The sequence below is a fragment of the Penicillium chrysogenum genome (assembly GCF_028827035.1).
Source record: "Penicillium chrysogenum strain IBT 35668 chromosome Unknown utg000001l_segment0_segment0, whole genome shotgun sequence".
Classification (NCBI taxonomy): Eukaryota; Fungi; Ascomycota; class Eurotiomycetes; order Eurotiales; family Aspergillaceae; genus Penicillium; species Penicillium chrysogenum.
The window spans coordinates 2,460,217-2,483,152 of NW_026622749.1; the positions used below are offsets into that span (position 1 = coordinate 2,460,217).

At 48.8% G+C, this 22,936-nt stretch overlaps 7 protein-coding genes across 7 annotated transcripts; 5 read left to right on the plus strand and 2 right to left on the minus strand.

Moving 5' to 3' along the window:
• Window positions 1-1,417: 1,417 nt before the first annotated feature.
• On the plus strand, window positions 1,418-3,976 carry N7489_000991 (uncharacterized protein; the record flags this gene model as incomplete). Its single annotated transcript, XM_056706746.1, has 1 exon — window positions 1,418-3,976. One exon carries the CDS (start codon window positions 1,418-1,420, stop codon window positions 3,974-3,976), a length of 2,559 nt encoding a protein of 852 aa, XP_056571048.1.
• Window positions 3,977-4,446: 470 nt separating this feature from the next.
• N7489_000992 (Ran GTPase-binding protein YRB1) lies at window positions 4,447-5,504 on the plus strand (the record flags this gene model as incomplete). The annotated part of the gene is made up of 4 exons (XM_056706747.1): window positions 4,447-4,743; window positions 4,925-5,183; window positions 5,248-5,376; window positions 5,431-5,504. 4 exons carry the CDS (start codon window positions 4,447-4,449, stop codon window positions 5,502-5,504), a joined length of 759 nt encoding a protein of 252 aa, XP_056571049.1.
• An 884-nt stretch (window positions 5,505-6,388) lies between these two features.
• N7489_000993 (putative transcription initiation factor subunit (TAF30)) lies at window positions 6,389-8,024 on the plus strand (the record flags this gene model as incomplete). The annotated part of the gene is made up of 7 exons (XM_056706748.1): window positions 6,389-6,503; window positions 6,655-6,695; window positions 6,984-7,135; window positions 7,286-7,428; window positions 7,510-7,650; window positions 7,708-7,828; window positions 7,936-8,024. The coding sequence occupies exons 1-7, from the start codon at window positions 6,495-6,497 to the stop codon at window positions 8,022-8,024; spliced, it is 696 nt and encodes a 231-aa protein (XP_056571050.1). The 5' UTR covers window positions 6,389-6,494.
• A 1,572-nt stretch (window positions 8,025-9,596) lies between these two features.
• N7489_000994 (phosducin family protein) lies at window positions 9,597-10,558 on the plus strand (the record flags this gene model as incomplete). The annotated part of the gene is made up of 4 exons (XM_056706749.1): window positions 9,597-9,943; window positions 9,991-10,192; window positions 10,254-10,483; window positions 10,543-10,558. 4 exons carry the CDS (start codon window positions 9,597-9,599, stop codon window positions 10,556-10,558), a joined length of 795 nt encoding a protein of 264 aa, XP_056571051.1.
• A 1,862-nt stretch (window positions 10,559-12,420) lies between these two features.
• N7489_000995 (WD40 repeat domain-containing protein) lies at window positions 12,421-13,803 on the minus strand (the record flags this gene model as incomplete). The annotated part of the gene is made up of 5 exons (XM_056706750.1): window positions 12,421-12,441; window positions 12,505-12,624; window positions 12,687-12,776; window positions 12,842-13,554; window positions 13,689-13,803. 5 exons carry the CDS (start codon window positions 13,801-13,803, stop codon window positions 12,421-12,423), a joined length of 1,059 nt encoding a protein of 352 aa, XP_056571052.1.
• Window positions 13,804-18,874: 5,071 nt separating this feature from the next.
• samB (MYND-type zinc finger protein MUB1) lies at window positions 18,875-20,731 on the plus strand (the record flags this gene model as incomplete). The annotated part of the gene is made up of 1 exon (XM_056706751.1): window positions 18,875-20,731. One exon carries the CDS (start codon window positions 18,875-18,877, stop codon window positions 20,729-20,731), a length of 1,857 nt encoding a protein of 618 aa, XP_056571053.1.
• A 671-nt stretch (window positions 20,732-21,402) lies between these two features.
• Window positions 21,403-22,831, minus strand: N7489_000997 (uncharacterized protein; the record flags this gene model as incomplete). The annotated part of the gene is made up of 6 exons (XM_056706752.1): window positions 21,403-22,029; window positions 22,132-22,282; window positions 22,342-22,358; window positions 22,430-22,483; window positions 22,541-22,600; window positions 22,661-22,831. 6 exons carry the CDS (start codon window positions 22,829-22,831, stop codon window positions 21,403-21,405), a joined length of 1,080 nt encoding a protein of 359 aa, XP_056571054.1.
• Between the last annotated feature and the right edge of the window lie 105 nt (window positions 22,832-22,936).

The window sequence follows — 22,936 nt, forward strand, 5'->3', positions numbered from 1 at the left end:
TTATTATTCTGGTTGCCATTGTACCATGATATATGGGACCCCGTCGAACTTTATAGCAGTTATGTCTAACATCTAAAGATTTGCTTTTCTTTTTACTTTCCTTTCCTTGCCATTTATACTCCCGCTTTCCCGGAAGCTTGTACACCTTTTTTTTTTTCGGAGCAAGTATAGCAGCGAGTCGACTTCTTGCTAAAGGCTCCATCAAACCCCATGACTCGAAGCAGCCCTAGCCGAATATTATCGAATCCTCCAACGCGTGGGAACGGGTGTCCAGATATCCAGACTGACTCAGTCGATACTAATGTCTATGGTTAATTCGGGCCTTAGTACTTCGCACATTGCTATCCAGGCCAATGAAACCAAAGTTCACCTTCTGTTGAAACTTGGCGTTGATCTTGAGACGATGTACACGGGCACTCTAGTGTTAACAATCCGCTGCTCAGATGTGTGATGATGCTCGTTCGGGTTTCGTGTAAGAAGCGGGTGGATCCTGTGTGCAGGGATTCTTCGGGTCATACGCCGATGGATCTTGCTGAGCGGGATGCCGTTCGGGATGACATGGCATTGCTTTTAGAGAGTAGCTCAGATTGAGTGACTAAAGCAAGGTCAATCCTAGGTAGCGTTTTTACAATCGTGCTTCATTTCAGTGTGGACTCTTGACTGTATACATAGACGATGTAAACGTTCGGCTTTAAGGCGATCATGGTGGGGCATAGTGGAGCTCTACCTTATCAAGTATAGAATAAGTACAACATACAAGTATACAAGAAAAGCTCTCTAGCAAAAAAATTATGGAATATGAAAAGATAATAGGTTTAGGAGACCAAGTACTTTCTTTATTTTGGAGTTTGGAGTTGAAGTACGTCGAGAGAGAGAAGCCAAACAAAGGGACAAGTCAGGTGTCAAAGTGTTCTGGTACCTGGTACCGCCATCACTGCAGGCACCACCATACAAGAGCCAGGTACCTTGTACTACCCCGCCATCACTGTCACTTTGGGTCATCCATTGCTTATCATCTCCTTCATCAACCCGTGGACTTCCCACGTTTCAGTTCTCTTTTATGCCTCAGCTTCATCTTCATTACTGTGTCTCCTTACTCTTTGACCTTCCAACAGTTTCAAACCTTTAGGTATGCCCTTACTTCCCCTTCCCTCCAAGTCAGAAACGCACCTGACCCATCCTGACATCCGGCTCCCCGCAGACCCACCTTATCACTCTATTTGGGCTTCTGAATCTCTGCCTAGCACTCCCAGTATCTTCCGACCTCCCTTTTCTATTTCCCTCCGTATCTCTATATCTGTTTCTAGCTCTGCTCTTTTTTTTCTCTTTTTTTTCACCTTCTTCCTACTGCTTGGGCTATCCCTAGGCTCCTGTTTCCGCCGCACCCCGTGTGCTCTATGAAGCTTACATCGACGAAATGACTGACGATCCAGACTCGCCTCATAGGCGGCTCCTCCGTGCCCAGACTGCATCGAGTCTGCAATATCCGACTCTTCCACCCCTGACAGCTTCTGTCGAGGAGTGGTTGTCCCGTTCACGGCCTACCAACATGACGTCAGATCAACTTTCTGATCATTCACCCAAAACCCTGAGTGATAGCTGGGCGACTCTGAGTGTGTCTGACATACGCTCAGAGGATGGCAGCCACTCTGAACAAACCGATACAGGCTCGTTAATCGACCACGCCAGCCCTGATGACGTCGCAAGCCTCGATGAACGCTACAGCGGTAGCGAGGCCGAGGCACCGGATGAAGAGAACCAAGAGGATGATGGGATAGACAGGGATGAAGTGCAGCGCACTGAATCCGCCTCCCAGGAGCTTCCTGCCCTCTTTTCCGCCAGACGATCCACGATCGATGACAGCACCACAACCACGAAGCCCTCCTTTCCCCACACCAATGATTCGATCGAATTTGTGGAACCAGAGAAGTGGCCCGAGATCGAGAGAGTGGAGCTCAAGCATACAATCCGCATTTTCGAAGGTGCTGCAGCCTCAGAACTGAAGAGTCGGCTGCCCTACAATTCAACCGACTCCATTCTTATGGCCACGGTTCAACAGACCATGACGAAACAGAGCCTCGACCTGGATAAGCCGTTCCGCGTGCTCTATGTCGGACAACCAGGTTTCCGAAACATTATTCTCGACAAGATCGGCGATGTTCTGGTATCAAGCTCATGTGCTGGTTCAGAGCCCAGCTCGGCCGAATCTTCCCGGTATCATGTCGTGCCAACCTCATTTGGCGCCGGAGCTGTTCCCAACTTCGCAGAACTTCTCCCGATCCATGTCCAGTTGGTGGTCGACGAGTGTCTGGAAGCCACAACCGAGCCCCACGCGGACCGGCCCAATACACTCAACCTCAAGTTCAAAAATCGTCCTGTCTGCACTTCGGCTTGGAATGGGTCCGACTATCACGTAACCTCTGCAACAGATTGGACTCTACCAGATGTTGCAATTCTCTTTGTCTCTGGCCTCGATGATGCAGCTGTCGCCAAGACCCAGCGTCTTGTCCACGCGTTCCTGGAACGTCATGGAATCCCGGCGATGGTGATTTCGGAGGAGCCACTCTGGAAGATGGCCGGAGAGGTGATCCCTCTTAACCACAACAGTCTACATACATGTTTGGAGTCCCGTCATCCAGTTTCCGGAGAGACCGCAGTCCTCCGACGGTATCCTATCGATTTGAAGACTTTCGAGAGCATCACACCCGGTCAGTTGAATCGAAACCTAGCTTCTCTTGTCAGCTTGTATCCAAGGAAGGCACATAAAGTCACTGCCGATACTTCCAAGCCTCTCCAGAGGCACGTATTTGCGGATCTCGAGAAATATCCTGGCAATTGGCTCCCACCTTCCTATGCCACGCGGGCCCGAGAGCTGACCCCCACACTGCGTCTGCTTACTTTGACTCTCATTTCGGCCATTGCCATCTCTATTGGGTATGCGGCTGTTAGAGTTCTGGTCGTCTTTCTAGCACAATGCTTTGCCGGATCAGCGCTATCCAATGCATCCTTCCCAGTGGCTTCCCATGTCTCTCCCACCTCTGTTCTGACCCTGGATCGCGTGGTGCAAACCTCAATCTCAACACAGCCGCCAGCTTCTGTGCGAGGATTGCATGTGCCCTATTCCGGAAATTCAATCCCTGATACCACAGTGCCAGCTATTTCTACTGCAAAATCATCGGGAATGACGAACGAATTCGAGATACAGGTTGTTGGGGACTGCCATGTTATCATCAAACCCCCACATAAGTTTGCATCATCCAAGAAAAAACCACAATTCAATGTGAATGTCCACAGAGAGAACAGGCCTCTTACATACGAGCTGTCACAGCTGTTTGATGGGGTCTACACACTGAAGTTGAACCGCGAGGATGCGTACGGGTTAGTCAACTTGACAATCACAACCAAGTCAAGACAGCCAATCAGTCAAACCATGGCTGTTGACTTCGGAACCCCGTGGCTGAAGATCGCAAACTGGAAACGTGCGGCACAGGGAATTTCTTCACAATTCACCAAGGAGATCCAAACGGCTCAAACCGGCCTGACTGAGGTATACGGCCGTCTCTCTACCGACTTGCAGGTGATCGTGGGAGATGTGGTGAAGAGGACACATCTCTTGCGCCGCGATGCCGAGGAGCTACGCCGTGGGAGTCTGGATGCACGTGATGCCGTTTTATCGCGTTCGAAGCAGATTTCAGCGGTCTTCACTCGCAATACTATTCAACGATTCCGAAGTGTTTCTTCTGTGCTACAAATGCGATCTAGTCGCGTGAACAAGGAAGCCAAGGGCCTTGTTCATGATGCATGGAGGAGAATTGGCAAGTCAGCAACGAACTTTGACCTTCGCAGTATGATGGATCGAGTGCGCAACGCTAGGAAATGTAATGCGCTGGATCGGGCTCAATCGCGTGCGCGACATGTTATGGGACTGCGGTCCGGCAAGTCCGGGGATTGCTCAACCCGTGGGTCGAAACGATGACTGAGCTTACTTTATGACTTTGTACTTGCTCTTTTTCTTTCCTATTAATGAGTTGGCTGAGGACTAGTTTTTGTTTATGGCGATCTGGTTTGGTGGTGGGTGGCAATGGTACTGGAAATGGGTTTCACGTGAACTATTCAGTCGGCGCAATGGTATCTCTTATTTAAATCAGAATCCCAATTTTGGTCTTACACAAACGTACCGACTGAGATAGAATATTCACTTCTCTTTTCTTTGATAAGTGTGTTGCATTTCGTTCACACTTACATGGAGCACACTATTGGCAGACGAGGGCGGTGGGTGGGTTCTGCCGGGCATGGGACCCAAACTATTAATTTTTCCCCCCTCATCGCCGCTTTCTCTGATCAACAAACACTATCTCTTACTGAAATTCCACTCTATCTCTCGTGGATCTCTGCCATCTCTCTTTTTTAACCTTTTAAACCGATCCCCTCCAACCCCTCGCCATCATGTCTGACATCACCGAGACCAAGCCTGACCCCGCCATCTCTGCCTCCGAGACCAAGCCTGAGGAGACCACCGCCGCCACCGGCGAGGGTGAGAAGTCTACCACTGAGGCTGTCGCTGAGACTGCCACTGAGACCGCGGAGAAGGCCGCCGACACTGCCAAGGATGCCGCCGTGAAGACCTCTGACAGCATGTTCTCCATGTTCGGTGGCGGTCCCAAGAAGGAAAAGAAGGAGGAGGCCGAGGAGCCTACTGATGAGCCTTCCGGTTCTTCTAAGGCCCAGAAGGCCAATGATGAGGTGAGTTTGATACATCTGATGCCAGGAATATAGACGGTTGTTGTTGGTCGCGTCTATGATGGGAGCGGGGTCTTGTGCCCCTGTCTCCAGATAGTGGGGTCAACGCAACCAAGCCGTTCTATGCCAGTGCCAATGACTATTTTAGCTCCGCACATATACTGACCATAGTATTTCAATGCAGGATGAAGTCGAGGAGTCCGCCGACGTCCACTTCGAGCCCGTTATTCGCCTGACCGAGAAGGTTGAAACCAAGACCAACGAGGAGCTTGAGGAGCAGACTTTCAAGATGCGCGCCAAGCTCTTCAAGTTCGACCGCGAGTCTAAGGAGTGGAAGGAGCGTGGTACCGGTGACGTCCGCCTGTTGAAGCACAAGGAGAACCAGAAGACTCGCCTCGTCATGCGCCGCGATAAGACCCTCAAGGTCTGCGCCAACCACTACAGTGAGATCTCTCCCCTGTCATAATTTCCAAAGAGAAGATGTAATGCTAATGTGTTATTTTCCAGTCGTCCCCGACATGAAGCTGAGCGCCAACGTCGGCAGTGACCGCAGCTGGGTCTGGAACGCCGCCGCCGATGTCTCCGAGGGCGAGCCCGAGGCTCAAACCCTGGCCATCCGTTTCGCCAACAGTGAGAGTGAGTAGTTTTCCTCCCAACTTGATATCAAGCTTGTACTAACCATGGTTGTAGACGCCAACGCCTTCAAGGATGCTTTCGAGACCGCCCAGGTGGAGAACGAGAAGCTCTTCAACGCTGAGGAGTAAACAACTCTTCGTCTCTCGTCTTGTACTCTTCCAGGACTGAGGATACCCAATTATCGTGCACTTGGCGCTCCAAGGCATTTTGGTCCATCGTCCCGGAGCTTGATCTTTGAAAAATCACCACACTTTTCGCCCCTTTCACACCGTTCCACCCAATCACCCCCGATCCATCCCATTCCCATCCCCATCCCCTACGACGCGACGAGCGAGGCAGCAGTTATGAAGATGCTCCTCACATAGCTATTGCGAGCCATGCAGACTACGAAATGGAGGGCAGTTTCCTAACGTTCGGTGGTTCTTCGGAAGTAGATAGACATTTCCCCATCGAATATACCTGCACATCACCCCATACCCTGAAGATATCTGAAGCAAAAAAAGACAAATAAAAGTAATGATGAGTATGCCTAATAAGCAAGTGTATGCCAACAATAAAATATAAAGATGGTACAATTTTCACAATCGAAAAGAACGTTGGAAGAAAACCCTCCTTGAAGCTTAGATTTTGGTTTTTCAAAGACACAATGCAGATAGGTGATTGGAAACAATGTTATTGTAAAATAAATGTGTTATGGCTATATCCATTTGATCCCAATAGTCTCAAATCTATGTTTTATAAATTAAAGAAAGAGGCAAATCACTTCGAAAGTGAGAGTGTGTCGAGGTCAAGTTAAATAGCGGGCAGCCCTAGAGATAGAGGACTTCCATTTCTCACCTCCTCAAGCTTAATTCACCGCTTTATTGTTTACAATATATCAAGAGACACTATATACACCCTTGGAAGTTCTCGCTGCTAGGTTATATTGAGGTATTGCCTACATACATGTATGTAGTTATGATTTCTCATGCTCATTCAATGTTGACCCCGATAGACAACCGCGCAAACTTGTCTCCGAGACGCCCACCTCTCCGCACGTCAACGTCCCCTTTCGGCCTCAAAACCTTAGAACCTCTCGATTCTCCAAGTGACGACCCCAAGTCGCCAATAAAATAATCATGCCTGACGTGAGTATACTACCCCTTCATCAACTGCCGCGAAGCTGCATCTATGGTCTAGGACTGTGGGTTTGTTGCTGTGGCCGACAAGCCCAACCCTGCTCTTTTCTCCGTTTCCAGCACAATTAGACTTGCATACACTAACACTCCGCCTCAATAGGTCAAGCGCACTGTCCGTCTCATCACCGAGCAGAACATTATGTATGCGCCCTCCCCTCTACCTACCTCCACCTTCCCTCCCTTCGCAAAATCCGGTTTGAGAAGAGCGCCTGGAGCTACTGTCTCCTCCCATAATCTCCTTCTTACGCTATCGCCATTTCGGTCCTATAACTTGCAGGATACGAGGACGATAATGCGCACAAGGATGAAGACAGGCGCGCCTGCCACACCACCGCTCTTCTCTTCAAACACCCACACCCATCCCTACAATACACGAAAGACGCTGGATTAGACACATTGGCTGACTGTGACTTTCTTCCCAAACTATAGAGATAAGCCGTCGGAAGTCGAGGGCTTCCCACAGCGATCTTGGCATATTGAGGTCTGGCTCGTGAACGAGAAGGGCGCCTTGGTCCCCGCGAACCTGTTCGACAAGGTCACCTACCACCTGCACCCCAGTTTCGGTGAACGTGCCACCCAGGGTATGTTTTGGTCCCTAATGGTATTTTTCGATTTGGTCTTGGCGACGCGTGGGTTATCTGGCGATCCAGAATGCCACGGCCAAGATTTGGTCATACATTGCTCTGTGTGTACGCTTTTCCGATTGGAAGCTAATTGACCACTTCGAATAGTCTTCAAGCAGCCGCCGTTCCGCATTCAAGAGGAAGGATGGGGTGAATTCGATATGTCTATCGAGCTGACTGCTGACAAGTCGTACACCATTCAACATGACCTGAACTTCGCCCAGACCCGTTATGAATCTAAGCATGTTCTGGTAAGTTTGTTGTTGAAATCCTCCATTCGAGAGAAAGTATGATGTGCTGATCAATGGCGCCTTTTTTTCCGGCCCGTGCAGACCTTCAAAAACCCCAAGCCTGCTTTGATGGCCGCGCTGCGCGAGTCCGGTCCGGTCCCCGGTGACGAGAATGGTATCAAGCACAAGCGCCCTGCCGGTGGCGAGGAGAGTGCCAAGAAGAAGAAGCGCACAGATAAGAATGTGAGTTGTTGATGTGATGTGAGTCTGAGATTGGCGCAGAACTGACTCTCTCTCAAGGTCGACATGGACAAGCTTGCCGATGGGCTTCAGAAGCTGAACGAAGACGACCTTCTGCAGGTTGTGCAGATGGTTCATGACCACAAGGCGGCGGACTCATACACAAAGAACGATGTTGAGCGTAAGTTCCTCTCTGCGATTGGGTATATCAGAGAAAAGAAAATCCATAGTCTTTCTCTTTCTGACGTTTACTCTGAGGAAAACGCTAACCTGCTTCATTTTATACAGTCGGAGAATTCCACGTGGACTTGTACACGCTCCCGGACGCATTGATCAAAATGCTCTGGGATTTCACGGCGGACCGCGGAGCCCTGTAAGAGACAATCGAGCGAGCGGAAGAGAGAAACCAGGCGTGGGAGTGTTTGTTCTGTTTTCTTCTCGTTTCTTCTCATTACTCGAGTCTTCACCTCTTTACTGCTATGTATCCTCGGTCAACCACGACCATACGTCTAGTTACTTTCTCATGTTTTTTTCTGTCTTCGACACGGGGAGTTAGCGGACTACCGAAGGAAATTGGATGGCTCTTTTTTCGCTTTCTTTGCTTTCGCGCTTCTCTGGTTCTAAAATGCGCGTATTCTTTCTCTTGGTCTTGGGGATGGTGGGATGGGACTTTTCACTCATCTCTCAAGAAGACTGGGATTGGAGACTGTAAAAATGGGTTCCTTTCGATGCTTTGCACTGGATACTATGGGTCTTATCTTATACCTTCTCGGAACTGAGGTCAGTTGGTACATTCGGGGTTGTCTCGATACTCTTGGTACTGTGGGACTGCGCATATCTACCAACTTCCTTGAATAGTATCGCCCAATTCACATACAGGTTGAACCATGACTCTGGTCTAGACATCAAATTACTTGAAGCTACGTTTGAAAGTTGAAGTGTATTGGTGACAATCCAGGGGACGCCACACCTGCTCGACCTCCACCTCCTGTCTTCCTCTTAAAAAAGAACATCTCCCGGAACAAAAGCCGACACGGCCGCGGCCAGCGCAGGGACCCCGATTTCCTTCCTATGAGTCTGACATGAAACAAGGGAAAGGAGGCGTAGAAGAATCGACCATGGAGAGTCGTAGGATTAACACGTAATTGAAGAAAGTTTGAACTCGAAATAAGAAGACAGGATCAGCCATGTGGTTATCCTTATAATAAGCATGTACGCGGAGGCAAGATCATCCCGATATATCAAACTAAACTGGGAATACGAAGATATAGAAAAAGGAAGGAAAATAGAAACGTCTAGACTTGGGAATACGGGAGGACTCGGCGGAGACAGGAAGATCTACAAGACGGAATGGGGGTTATCTTAAAGAAGATACTTCGCCGTAGACACGTCACATACGGAGTAGTTCAGGGGCAATGCCTTCACAGGTTCGTTTCAAGAAGGGCAGGGATAAACGTGAAGGCTATTTAAGGCCATATAAGGCGAAGTGCCAAGTATGCTAAGTATAGAAGTCATTTGCTTTTTATATGTGGTATACTCCGTACATCATAGTACTATATAGTATATGCCATGCATATATGCATTAATATGTTAGTACTTAGTACTTAGTACTATATTGCAGAATATACATTTGATCAGAAATATTATAACATACAGCAACAATTCAACAAAGAGACTTACAATGTAAACATGGAAGCTCCCGATGTTCCATGTGGAGTCCTGAAACACGAAAAAAAATAGGGGGTTCACCGTTTCATGACTTCCCTTGACCTTCCACGACGATCTCTTCCAACCTCAGCCTCACCTCCGTTTCAACTTCAGGGGCAACCTTCGAATTTCCCCATACCCTCGATCCTTGATCCCAGTCAAACCCGAAACATACCAGTGCCCGATCCGCGATCTCCCAACCTAATTCCCTCTAAAACCACCCTTTGCCCCATTCTTTCAAGATGTCCGCCCAAGAAGAATTCAACCAGCTGGTGAACAGTAACCGTTCACGCTTCACCTCCCACCCAGAAGACCACGACTCAGACCCTCACTTCTCCGACGAGGAACCCTCCTCTCGCCTCCGCTCCCGCCAAACAGCCGACTCATCCGACGAAGAAGCCGACATGGTCTCCTCCCGCACCGCCAACACAAACTACCACATCCCCAACACCGTCTACGAAGCCAACACAGGCCCCAAGGGCGTCATCGCCGACGCCCAGGCCTTCGAACGCGCCCGCAAGAAGTCCTTCCGTCGCACCCTCCTCAGCGTCGCAGGCCTCGACTCCAACAGCCCCTCCTACAGCTCAAAGTCCACTCGCGATGACGCCCCCTCGCAGGCGACCAGTCCTCCGCCAGCGAAGACGACGACGAGGCCCGCTTCATGCGCAAGTGGCGCCAGTCGCGCATGCAAGAGCTGCAGGGCCGCGGGAATCGCCGTCCCAGTCCGCGGGGTAGACGGTTTGGATCGGTTGAGACGGTTGATGCAGTGGGGTATCTCGATGCTATTGAGAAAGTGACTTCGGACACGGCTGTAGTGGTCTGTATCTATGATCAACAGGTATGGAATTGGTGGGATATGATTGCCGAGGTTGGACGTTTCGCTAATTTGGTTTCTGCAGTTTGATGACAGCGCTATCGTCGAGGAATGCCTCGTTACTATCGCTGCCAGACAACCCACTACCCGTTTCGTTAAGATGCATCAGGATATTGCGGATATGGATCACATTAAGGCACCCGCTCTACTGGCATACCGTGGCGGCGATGTCTTTGCTACCATCGTCGATGTCCTGCGTAACATTCCTCGCGGCCGCAGCTGCAGCGCTGACAGTCTTGAGGACTTGTTGAAGTTGTGCGTATCCCGGGCTCTTGTTCATTCTCCGTTGAAACTTTTACTAATGACGATTCCAGACACCGTGTGCTATGATACTTCCTTTGCTATTATGTTTTCAGCCGTCCACATTTACAAGCACAGCAGCAAGGCGTCCTGGTTATTCCTTCGTGATCTCCTCTGCATGATTTACTTGACTTGACTTGTCTCTCATTTTTCTTTTTCTTTTACTCTCTCAAACAATCCTTCCGCATCTCTCTTTGTCTCCGGTCTTTTACGTTGGATGCATCATCTGCACTGAAATAACCAAGAACAGACTTTCTTGAAACGGCGTTGGTCACTAGAACGGAGTGTGTGGGTTTGGGACTCGGTTGATCGATAGTCTGGCTACTATCATGCCGTGTCCCACTGGGCACGTTGTGTTTCTCTTCTCTCCTTGTCTGATTATGTCCCTATTTCCAGCCCGGCGGGGGCCGGGCTTCATGTTGATTTACTCGAGATATCCCATCTGTTATTACAGCTACGTTTCGCAATCTTCTCTCTAGTAACCTCCTTGGACTAAGTCCACCTTGCTTTTCTTTTGCAATGGCAAGGAACGCATATGTAATCTAGGGTTCCGCATGGTCACCTGCTACCAGTGACGCTGGGAGGTGAAAAAAGGAAAGAACAACGGCCGTCCGTGTTAGGAAGGAACGTGTTATTGGGGATATAAATGACCTCCCACCACCCCTCTCCCTCTTCTCTTCTTCCTCTCCCGTAGCCCACGAGACAGTGTAGGGAGAGGGTACCGTAGCAATTCGGTGCCAGCTAAAGGACCTCAACACTGTTGAGGTCAATCCAGGTCCACAACCAAATCAAACGGGGCTGTGTGTGTTCTTTGATGTCGTGGTTGAGCATTTGCGCTCAATAGCTTCCGGACGAAGTCCCACGGAATACACGGAGGGTGTTTGGTCACTCCTGCTTTCATTGTATACATACGTACCTAGGTATGTGGCTTGGTAGTCGCTTTTGGCACATGTAGGTAGTGGCAGTTCTAGTAGCTCTAGGCTGTGAGCGAGCAAATCAAGACTTCAAATTTGTTCTTTGGGTCCGAAGTCCTATACGAAAGCAGCTACGGAACTCACTCGACCGGAGGTCGGTACTATCACCATCACATTCAGTCTATTGAATCGGAAATGGAGAATCGAGTCTCAAAAAAAGTTCACAAATAGAAATTGGAGCTGCTCGAACCATTATCAAAATCCGACACCAAAGAATCCCATAGCAAGAGATTCCAACGCAAAGACAGTTAAGTACAACAGACTCTTTCTTTAGAGACACAAATAAGGGGAGATAGGAGAGAAAAAAGGAGAAATCGGAAGATAATAATAGGTTAACGCAGAGGTAAATCGGCAAAAGACATCCAGGCCAGAATCCGGCAACCAGGCTTTTCTTTTCAACTTCGCCAACAAATACATGTCGTGACCAATGCGGAGATAACCAGAATGAAATAGTAAACTGAAGGGGGGATAAAGAATTTCAAGAAAAATAAAATAAGGGAAAGGGCGTCATCGAGATGTCAAAGGAAAAATCAAGGGACCAGAGAAGAGAGCAACTGCGGAAGCGTCAGATAGATCGACTCGTTCCAGCATTTTCTTCTGGCAGTCACTGTACATCCATCGACAGGAAGTAGTCGCGCTCTCGTAATGTCCAAACAAGTATTGTGTCATCGCTATCGTTTGTTCGCCGGGACAGCATCCCATAGCGCTCACATCCACCTCCATCACCTTCCGTATCGCATGCGACGACGATGTCTGCGCCGCGGGTAGTGTATTATCGTGAGAACCCAAAGGGATTCCCCGGTAATTGATTATTATCGTACAATGGCGGAGATTCGAACCATCGGGCCTAAAAAATTTCGAAGAAGAGCATTGCAGAATGATCGACACGGGGTATCTTGCGTTTTGTTTTTTGTTGGTTTACCAGGCCCAGACCTTGAGCTGTACGAGGGAAAATCAGAGGTTAGTAGATGCATTTGAATGAACAGTTGCAGCAAAACTTACAAGGGAATCCCAAGATCCAGTGCACAGACTGATGCCATCATTGCTGACACCGAGGCAGCTCACGCGGTTCTCGTGGCCGCTCAGCGAACCCACCTTGTCGCCACGCAGAACATCCCATACCTGAATGATAAATTAGCATTTATTCGCATTGTCAGGGGGAGAAAAAAGAAGGCTCGGCGTACCTTGCACTCGAAGTCATCGTAGCCTGCGAACAATAATCGGCCAGAGACTGAGAACGCAACGGAAGTGATACCGCACAGAACTTGGTCGCTCTGGAAAGAAATTCAAACGTCAGTTTTCATCAATCAGATCAGTGTCTCGGGTAAAAGATAATTACCTGGTAGGTGTTAAGCTCGCGGTCGGCACGGATATCGAAGAGACGGCAGGAAGTGTCGTCGGAACCAGTACCGAAGGCGTTGCCGTCGGGGAAGAACTGAACGGCATTGATGTCGGACTCGTGGCCGGCGAATGTTTGGACGGACTTTCCGGTACGGATATCCCACAACTTGGCGAAAGCGTCGCATGCACCAGAAACGAAGATGTTCTGGTTGGTCGGGTTGATGCTGATCGACATCACGTCACCCAGGTGGTCGGCGAACTCGGTAACCTTGGTTCCAGACTCGATATCCCACAGCATACACGTCATGTCGCCGGACGAAGTAATGATGCGGCGGTCGTTGATGAAGCGACAGCAGGAGAGATATCCCGAGTGTCCGGAGAGCTCGCGCGCGACACGAGTGGGGCCTTCGCGTGATGAGAGGTTATAAATCGAACAAATGTTGTCGAGACCACCGCAAGCGACGTAGTTTCCGCTCGGGGCGTAAGCACAGGTCATGACCCAAGATGAGCGCAGGGGAATCGCGTGGACCTTGTTTGTTGTGTAGGCATCCCAGATGATGAGCTTTCCGTCCTGCGAAGCCGAAACAAGATGGCGCCTGTCGGTGGACCAGTGCATAGCATAAATCTTGGCGAGGTGACCTTTCAGCGTACGTCGGGGCTTCATTCCAATTCGTGGTAGGGCATCGGTCTGGTTCTGCGCGACTTGGCGGACTAGACGGGAGAGGAAAGTCAGTACAGTTAACAAAGCGCCCCAGAACAACACAGCCTGTAGCGGCCTAGGGAGGTAAAGGAAGGAGGAACCCTTCAAGACATAACAATGGGGGAGGGGGGGATGGGAGTCGTACGGGAGGTATCGGCTAGCTCATCCTTTCTGCGCTTGATTTTATCCTTCAAACCCTCAGCTTCGCGTCTGGCCGCAGTAATCTTGGCCTGCATATGTTCGCCGCTCATATCGGCCATTTTGTCGAAAGGGTACCCCGGAGAAGTACAATTGTGATGGAGATCGGAAAGATTGGTAGAGGGGAAGGGTAGAGAGGGGGCTTAATGGGGGCGGAGCGAAGAAACAGAGAGATAATCGAAAGGCGGAACCGAGTTAAAGCGCCTCAGGCTTGGATCATAATATGGTAAATAAAGAAGAATATGAAGAAATGGGAAAAAGAGCCAACAGGAACAAAAGGAACACCAAAGAGAAGAGTGAGAGAGAGGAACAGGGGGTGAAGGCCGAGGAGAGGGAGGTCAGCGTATTACTAGTGGTAATAACCAACCGTGAAAATAGGAAGGATACCTTGGCTTACTATCAATTTGTATGAGCTCAGAAGTACTTTCTTGTTTTTTTAATGGTATTGCAAATAAAATTGTTACATATCTGAGTATGTACTCCGTACATAATTTTATCTATATGTTGTATATTAGTCCAGGGTCTTTAAATGATTTTGAATCCTGCAGTTCTTTGTTTCCCCAAATCTCCATAAGTGGAGTTGGAATCCTGTATCTTCTGGTTGGCTACAATACACCCTCAATACACACATATTGCTTTCTCCGGGTACCTGATGCCGGTTTCTTTACTTTTGTTGATATTCGAACTAAAGCTGACGTGCACATGCCTAACTAGGTAGGTACTTATGTACATATGTACTTTTACATATCTGTATAGACAAAAAAAAAATCTCCAATCCCCCTCCTGAGCCTTCAACTCAGGAGAAGATGGAAAATTGTGGCGTTGAGGATCGGCTGTGTTAGGACCACTAGCCCCAAGACTGAAGACACAGTTGTAAATCAGTAAAACAGCGGCAAGTAATCTTGATTTTATGGACATTTAACCGCGGCTCCGAACAAAGTAACCCAGGTGTACGGGAGTATAATGGCTCTGGCATAGTTATCAAGCGCAGTAGGCCCATACATTCTTCACGAGCTAATCTGACTCCCTTACATCCCCCTTTCCGTTTACATAGAGGTAATTTTTGGGGAGCTAACGGAGATTGGACTATCCTGCATGTCCGCTCTGGGTATAATACTAGTTTATTTTCCCTATTACAACATAGACCTTCTGTGTGAAGAAGACGACACTATATTCCATACATGAGTCTAAATGCTTACACTGGAGCTCATATATCCATGTCTTAGCCTGATCTCCTTCCAATATATATGCATGCTTAAACAATATCCCTCCTCCGTACTCCGTATAGGTCCGAGCTTCACACCTCTTGGAGTGTTCGTGCAGGCGCACGGCCCTGTGGCTGACCCATTGTCTTGGTCTTCAATACTCCGTCCCGAGCTATTGGCTATTAAAATGATTTAAGCCACTATAACTACGGAGTAGCATATTCGATATAATTCGGGAGATATATATGGAGTATAATGGCATCAATCAGCTTCGACTAGTGTCAGCTAGTGAGGCATACAGTAGTATTAGCCCTACCTTCAAGCGTTGTGCCGTTCGGCTTCAGCACCCGTCCTGGCGGGTCCAACCGTTTACCGGACATTGCCAAGTGCATTTCATCTAAATGAAATAATTGAAGAGCAGGGATATTTCTTTTTTCTCTGGGTCAAACAATCCGGCATCTGCCCAGGCGCCTCCACCGCAGGAAAATCCATTGTCTGGCCCCTTTTTTTACTCCGGCCCCGAGTATTTGGCTTTCTTTTGCTCATCATCTTGACGATCATTATTTTCCAAATTCAACTTGAGAAAAACGGCTCAATATCATATTTCGCTCTGCGTCCATTGGATATACGTTTGTCATCTACGTTGTATACATACTCCGTATGTAGGGTAAAGATGTTCTTGTAAATCAATGGCCATGTGCTTTACATTTTACACGCATACTTGGACAGGTCCTGCCAAGATATCCACTCGGGATCTTCAATATGGCGTCTAGCGTCTGTCGTGCAGATGCTCATCATCGGAGATTAGCAATGAGATTACTCCGTAAATTACAATATACATGTGTATAGAATAGGCAATTGAGCCAGGATGGTGGGATCCTGAACCTCCTCTCTTGGTAAGAATCCATTGGTCTCAAAGCCATGATTACCTGTCGGCCTGGCATGGGTTAGTATGTACGTACAGTCGTGATCCAAACCAAGCAGAGGCGTGAATCCGTCTCAGCTCGGGGCCACAAGGCACCCGCCAACGCCGACATGATCGAGATGATCGAAGTCTAATAGATTTGTTGAGTCATACTGAACGGATCTCACTGTATGCCATTGATATCCTGGCAGTCACGTCCTGACTCATATTCTCAGCGAGGAATCTGCTTAGGTATATACAAAACTATACAAGACTATACAGAATTGTAAGTAAGCACCCGTGGACGAAAGAGAGCAAATGAATCCGAGTACGAGGGACATTATCTGTGTCACCATTCCCACATTCCCACGCCCTCAGCTTCAGGGATGAGCTTCAGCCAAACTCAAGCAGAACCAGTTATAGTTTGCGTCATATATCACGATACACCACAATCCCTGCCTTGAGTCTTCCAATTTGAGAACGACATGATGATGCTTATCTCAGAAACGGTTCCCAGCCAACCATAGGGCTCTGCTGACGACAACCAGCTTCAGGCCCGTAGTACTTAGATGCCTACCAAGTTCCGACATTTTTTTCTTTTTGGGGGAGCGGATAAGGTATGTCAATATCGCGTGCGTTGTACATGGCTGTAGGCAGTTCAACTCGCAGTTTTACCTGTCTACACAGATACCCGGCCCGACAGAACAATGTCTCGAATGTAGTTGTACTCGCCGGCTATGGAATAAGAAATTTGCATGTCAACGGGTGTTGGAAGACATGTTACGAAATACTGGACAATGCATTGTATATCAGGGGAAAGAATAAAATCCTGACACAGTCCACACGTTTATATTGGAAAATTACCAGGCTTCCTTTGCATGACCATCTCTTGCTATGCCGTGGGTGAGGAGGTCGTTCAATATCGCTGTACATGGGCAATGGAGTTCGGCGGTTTATATGCAAGGGGCGGTATATATGATATACCCTTTTCTATAAACAAGACGGTCAGAAACGAAGATGAATGTACTCCGTACGGAGTAGGCACGAGTGGAGCTCGGTAGTATAAAGAACTTCCGGAAGTGCACATACAGCATAAGCACCTTTGTCAAGTCGAACCTTCGAATGACCGCTACCGATGGTGAATCGAGAACCAACTGTTGAATACAATGAGGCTCAGCACCAAATGTCGAGGACCGTTACGGAGTAGAACCGAACTAGTTGGCGGGGCTTGACGACAGAGGTCTAAGTATAATGTATTATTCCTCCCTTAACTGACGTAGCCGCTATTGTCTGCTGGTTTTCTCAAAGTCCCAGGATGAAACGCAGAGACGGAAATTCCAAAAAGAAAAAGATTCGAGGTGCATACAGGCGGATATGGATTCCCTTCGGCAGTTCGCAGCCCTGGTGTTCTAATCTTAGTACGTCTGTGCGCCACACTGTTGTAAGCGCGTGTAAACCCTGTCAAGATGTGATAGAGGCACTTGGGGGCCAATGCTATCACCCTGTGCGGGGATATTCGATTGGTCCTCGGTAAACTGCTCACGATTGCTAAGTTTAAATCCATTCTCAAAATAAACTACCCTGTTCAGGGCTGACGAAATGGCGCCAGGTAGTATCAGAAAGGTTATGGGATACTCTCTACCAATGATATTACATATTATGTAGCCATCAGGGGTCAGGAAGTCCAGACCAGACGGATATTTTCTAGATTCCGTTTCACGGGCCGTTTCCATGAAACCCAGTTGGAAGGATTGTATCCATGGATATTATGGGATTAGTAGCTTGACGAAATATATCCTACTTTGGGGAGATATACAATAACATCTGTAACGTATAAAGTACAATATGCATTTAAGAAATGGGTTTTGATCTTGAGACTCGGTCATTTAGTCATTTGGACTGTTGACGTCTACGAAATTGAGTTGTAACACAACTCATTTCTGGTGTCGAATCACACTTGTTACGAGAATTCTAGGGAGAACAATTAAAACGGTTGCTCCGTCTGTGGAGAAGTTCGGACCGAACTTCCTCTAGTCAGGATAAAAGGCCGAAGCTATTCAAATAGTTCATCGGGTTCATTGGTGGATTGCGATGGCCACTGCTCAAGATCTACAGCCTCTGGTGCCGTTCAGGCGGCATAACCTGGAGACCCTCGAGCTCTCGAGGCATAAAGCATACTCCGTACGGAGTACATACAACATCATGTTGTACATATTTTGATCTGACAGAAATCAACTGATCCTATGACAAGTAATGGTATGTGAAGGATGATATGTAATTTTGATCTTTGTCAAGTGGCAAGTCCGAGGTCGGTACCCAATGTGACAGAGGGGGTCGAGGATAGATGAAGATGAAGATATTGTAAATATAGAAAATAGAAAATAGAAAATGGGATGAAATGTGATAGAATAAGACAAAAGCATTCAACATCCAAGATCAATACTCCGTACAAAAAAAAAATAAGGGATAGAAAAAGGGAAGAAAAAGGGAGAAAAAAGGGTAAACCCCCAAGGTGGCGCCAAAATACAAAAAGTCGGGTACTAGTACAACCCATATTTGGTAATATTAAGGAGGCACCTGACGCTCTCCGCTTTTGCCTTCGCAAAAGCCTTCTTCTCTTCCTCCCCCTCCATCATCATCCATCGAATACTCTGTGTAGGCGTATCTGTCGTCTCATTGCATTTTGCATTTGGTCTCTCTTTCGTTTCTTAACAAAGTTTCAGCCTCTCTGAGTCTGAGTCTGAGTCTTGGTTACCCTTTGGCCCCCCCTTCTGGTTATTGGGTATTTCATCTCTCCAATCTCCAAATCCTCCATCACTTCCTTCATTCACCTCTGATGTCTTTGGTTTGATTGTCTCGGCGCGAATTCCTAATCCGCAGTGGGCATCATCCTATTTGGGCTGAATTCCACATCAAGGTCATCTTTTTCTTTTTGCATTTGATCTCTGGATGTCATCCTGCGTCGATCGATCCAACACTTAATCTTTCGCTCTTTCGTCACATTCCTGTTGTCGTTCATTCATCATGCGGGAAGTCAATTTTAGTATCCCCAATGTGAATAAGGCCGCGGTCAATATCACCACCACCCTCTATGACCGTCGTGCCCTTGATTGCACATCGACTTTACCGCTCATCAACTCTCTCAACCATCTTGCATACCTCACAACCTCCTCCGCCCGGATTCGAGATATCCTTACCGTCGATGGCGGCATCGAGCGACTTGTATGCATCCTCAAGGAAGGCGGTCGGAGCAAGGATTTGCTAGAAATGTGGAAATGGAGCCTCGCCTTCCAATGTGTTGTCAACATTGGCGTGCGGGGCTCCGAGGGTGTGAGGACAAGAGTGGTGGAAGCTGACATGGTCCCGGTCATTGCGACCATTCTGAGCAATTACATCAAGGTGGTCGATAAGGTGCGATCGCGCAACGATCTCGATTCCGAGAAGCAGGCGTCTTCCAAACAGTCAAAGCCCAACAGCAACCGAGACGTCTCCCCCCGTCCCACTACTATGGATACAGATATCCAAACCGAGTCACACCCACAGGTCGAGTTGCACCAGCCGCGTCGACAAGCCCCTCCACCGAGTATCGAAATCCCACAGCCTTTCTACCAAGACAGTCAGCCTAACGACTCCGATGCGATGGATATTACATCTCCTCCTCGTGTCCCTATGACGTCCCCCCCGGAGCGCAGCACATTTGGCCAAGAAGCCCATACCCACCGCCTCAACGATGGGCGGTTCCCACGGGCTAGCAATCGGCTACGGTCAATCCAACCTCTTGCCACAGCTGTTCCCTCCATGGACACCACGGATGGATTCGGATTGCGTCCCGTGCGTGACGCCGAGCGTCTTCCTAGCATGCTTCCCGGTCTGCAGACCGGGATCGTCTCGCAGCCCGACTCCCCGACCACTCCAAGCGGGCCCCTCCATTCACAACCTCGCAGCCTTCCCCAAACCATTGCTGCCCGCCAACGTCCTTTGATCCGCCAGCAGCAGTCGGGGTCCGGTGAATCGGATGATGCCAACGGCGAAGATTCGACCATGGGAGATGATAGCGCTATGGGCCAGCCCGCTGAAACCATTGTTGGACTCCCCAACCGGATGGAAATTGACAGTGTTGATGAGCGGGAAACAACGATGCTAGACGATGTCTCTAACAACCATGATCTGACCGTCAATGATCCCTCTGAGGAAGGCGGCCCGGAGGTGGAGACTTTCAACATCACTCATCGTTCGACTGTCGACGGCAGCATCATTAATAACGGCACCCCACAGGCCAACGGCGGACTCGCCCTCTCTCCTACCCAAACCACCAACCATCCTAATTCTCCTACTCTCGCTCCTAGCTCCTACGCTTTGTACCTTCGTGACCGTCCCGCAGGCCAGGGTGTCTTGACAGCCATGCCCCGTGATGAGGACGTCCTGATGTCTCTTCAGCTACTGGCATATGTCTCCAAATACTGCAACCTCCGATCATACTTCCAGGCATCCCACCTTGTCCCCAAGTTGAAAATTGATCACGAGCTCCATCTTTTGGATGAGAATGCCGACCCCTCTTCGCCAGTTGATATGTGCGAGGAGGAAGACGAGTACTTGCTTCCCGATGATGTTAATATTTTCCCCCTCGTGGAGAAGTTTACTGTTCGACACCACTCCAAGGATATGCAATACTGGGCGTGCGTGGTCATGAGAAACCTCTGCCGTAAGGACGAGGCGAGAGGTGGCATCCGGCAATGCGCTTATTACAAGTGTGGCAAGTGGGAAGAGTTCCAGCGTCAGTTCGCCAAGTGCCGGCGGTGCCGTCGCACCAAATACTGCAGCAAAGACTGCCAGAAATCCGCGTGGGTATACCACCGGCACTGGTGCCATACGACCCCTTGATACGACCCGATGACCCCAGTGGTGTTTCGTTTTGATTTCCATGCATACCGACTCGCATAGCGCCATATCCGTCTTGCGTCTCCCTTCCATTCTGTTCCTCGCGCATGGCATTTCAAAATCTGGCGGCGTTTCCATTTCGACCCGAAGATACCTCTTACATGTCTAGCCTTTTCATATTCCCTTTCTCGCACAGTTTGCCTTCGTATCTTGGTTCATTGACGTTGGGCTATCATTTGCGAGCCCTTTTTTCATTGCTCATATCCACATTTGATCATTTCTCATGACTGTATATCTCACTCTACCTCCTCATCAGAGGCAATATTCCCTTTGCCTTTATTGTTCTGTTTTACTTTTTTCTTTTCCTCTGCCCATTATGTTTTCTCTCATAACTAATTGCGCTGCCACGAGTTTCCTATGTCAATAGATCGGCATCATTGCCGACAACTTGGGCCGTGTTATGGTCATCTGGAGCATTTCATTCTGGTGCACATCCCATCTATGATTCTGATTTATGTCCGGAGGACCTGTCTTTTTTTTTGTGTCTGCACTATGCCACAAGGGCCCGGCGTTTTACGATTTATTCCCAGTCTCACGAACAGCTGTTCACATCTACTCAATGACTCGTAAGCTACATGTTGGTAATTCAGGCTTGGCAGAGCACCACCTCACCTTCACTCATCCTTAGTAAACCCATATGTAGCCTCCAATCTTGACATAAGATGTTCATGTGCCGTCAAAGGCCTCTTCCCCGGCACCAAATTCCCCGCCCCGCCCCCAAACCCAATCCTCCCATCAGGAACACCCCCAGACCGCTCCCGATGCGCAGCAACAATCCCACTAGGGACAGGCACCAGCTCCGTCTGATCAACAGGATGACAGAAAAAAACTAGCGTATACCGATCCTGCGGATTCGGGCTCCGCTGTTCAGCAAGCGGGAAGACAACACGATGCACAGTTGACTTCAACAGTCCATCCGTCCAATAACTCAGCAAGTCGCCGATATTCACCAATATAGGCGGGAACGGATACCCCTCGGCCTGGGCCGCAGGGCCGGGCACGATAGGCACGGGCGCCCAGCTGCCCTCTGGAGTCAAGATCTCTAGTCCTGGCTGGCCGGGCCGCTGGAACAGAAGCGTTATGCTGCCGTAATCGGAGTGCGCGCCGGCTCTCACGTCCTTGTCATGCTTGTAGGCTGCTGTTGACGGCGAGAAGATCGAAGGGTAGTACAGGTACCGTAGGATGCTGCCTGTCGAGCCTGTGCTTGAGTCGTGTCGGGTTGTGAAGAAGTCTTCTTGGATCTGCGTTGGTTGTTGGTATATATATATATAATTTTGTATAGATAGTGGTGATGGAGGTGGGTGTGTAGATCTGATTGGTTGGATATGGGGTTGGTTCCGTACCTCTAGGCCTAGGGCTAGCAGAGTCAGGATTCGGGTACATGTCTTGTTGCAGAGTTCGGCGAAGCCGTTGATCTCTGCTTCGTAGGGGGTTAGTGACGGTGGCAGAGGCTGTTGGGCTTTGCCGTCTTTGAAGTCGCCGAAGTTCATGGCTCTAGGTGGGTGGTTAGTTCTGGTTGGGAGTGTTTCAAGGCTCCGAGGTATGGTTCATACTCTTTGAAGTCACCCGTCTATTTGCCATATCAAATGTGAGCCTTCGTACTCTATGCCTGGGAACTGGTGAGTCAGAGTGGTGACTTACCCGCTGGTTCTCGGGGTCGAGGGTTTCTGTATGCATTCCGGACCAGCCACGGTTCTGGAGATATTGGCGTTAGATTGAATATGTTTGTTTGTCTCCAATCCTGCTACAAACATTCTGCTGGATCCGACATGTCTCCTTCTCCTGTGCGGGAGACGAAAAGAACTTCTTGGACTATAGGGATGGTCAGAAGCTGTGCATATAAATGTCAACTAATTGAAGTGCAAATCTTACCAATCCGAATGCATGGTCCACATCCTCCGTGGTGAAATCGGTTCCTTTGCTGTTGACATATAGAAAGCCATACTTTGCAGCGGCATCCAGCATGGCCTTCCCCACGGCGGGGTCGTGGGGATTAGAGATGTCAATGACAGGTAGCTCAATTGGAACTGTGGTGTCCGCCATTTTGAGGTAGATGGGAATCTGAAGTTAGGGTTTAACAAGGTTGGAGTAAATATAGAGTTGAGGATGGCTTTCATATTACTATTAATACACATGTGATTGGGTCTA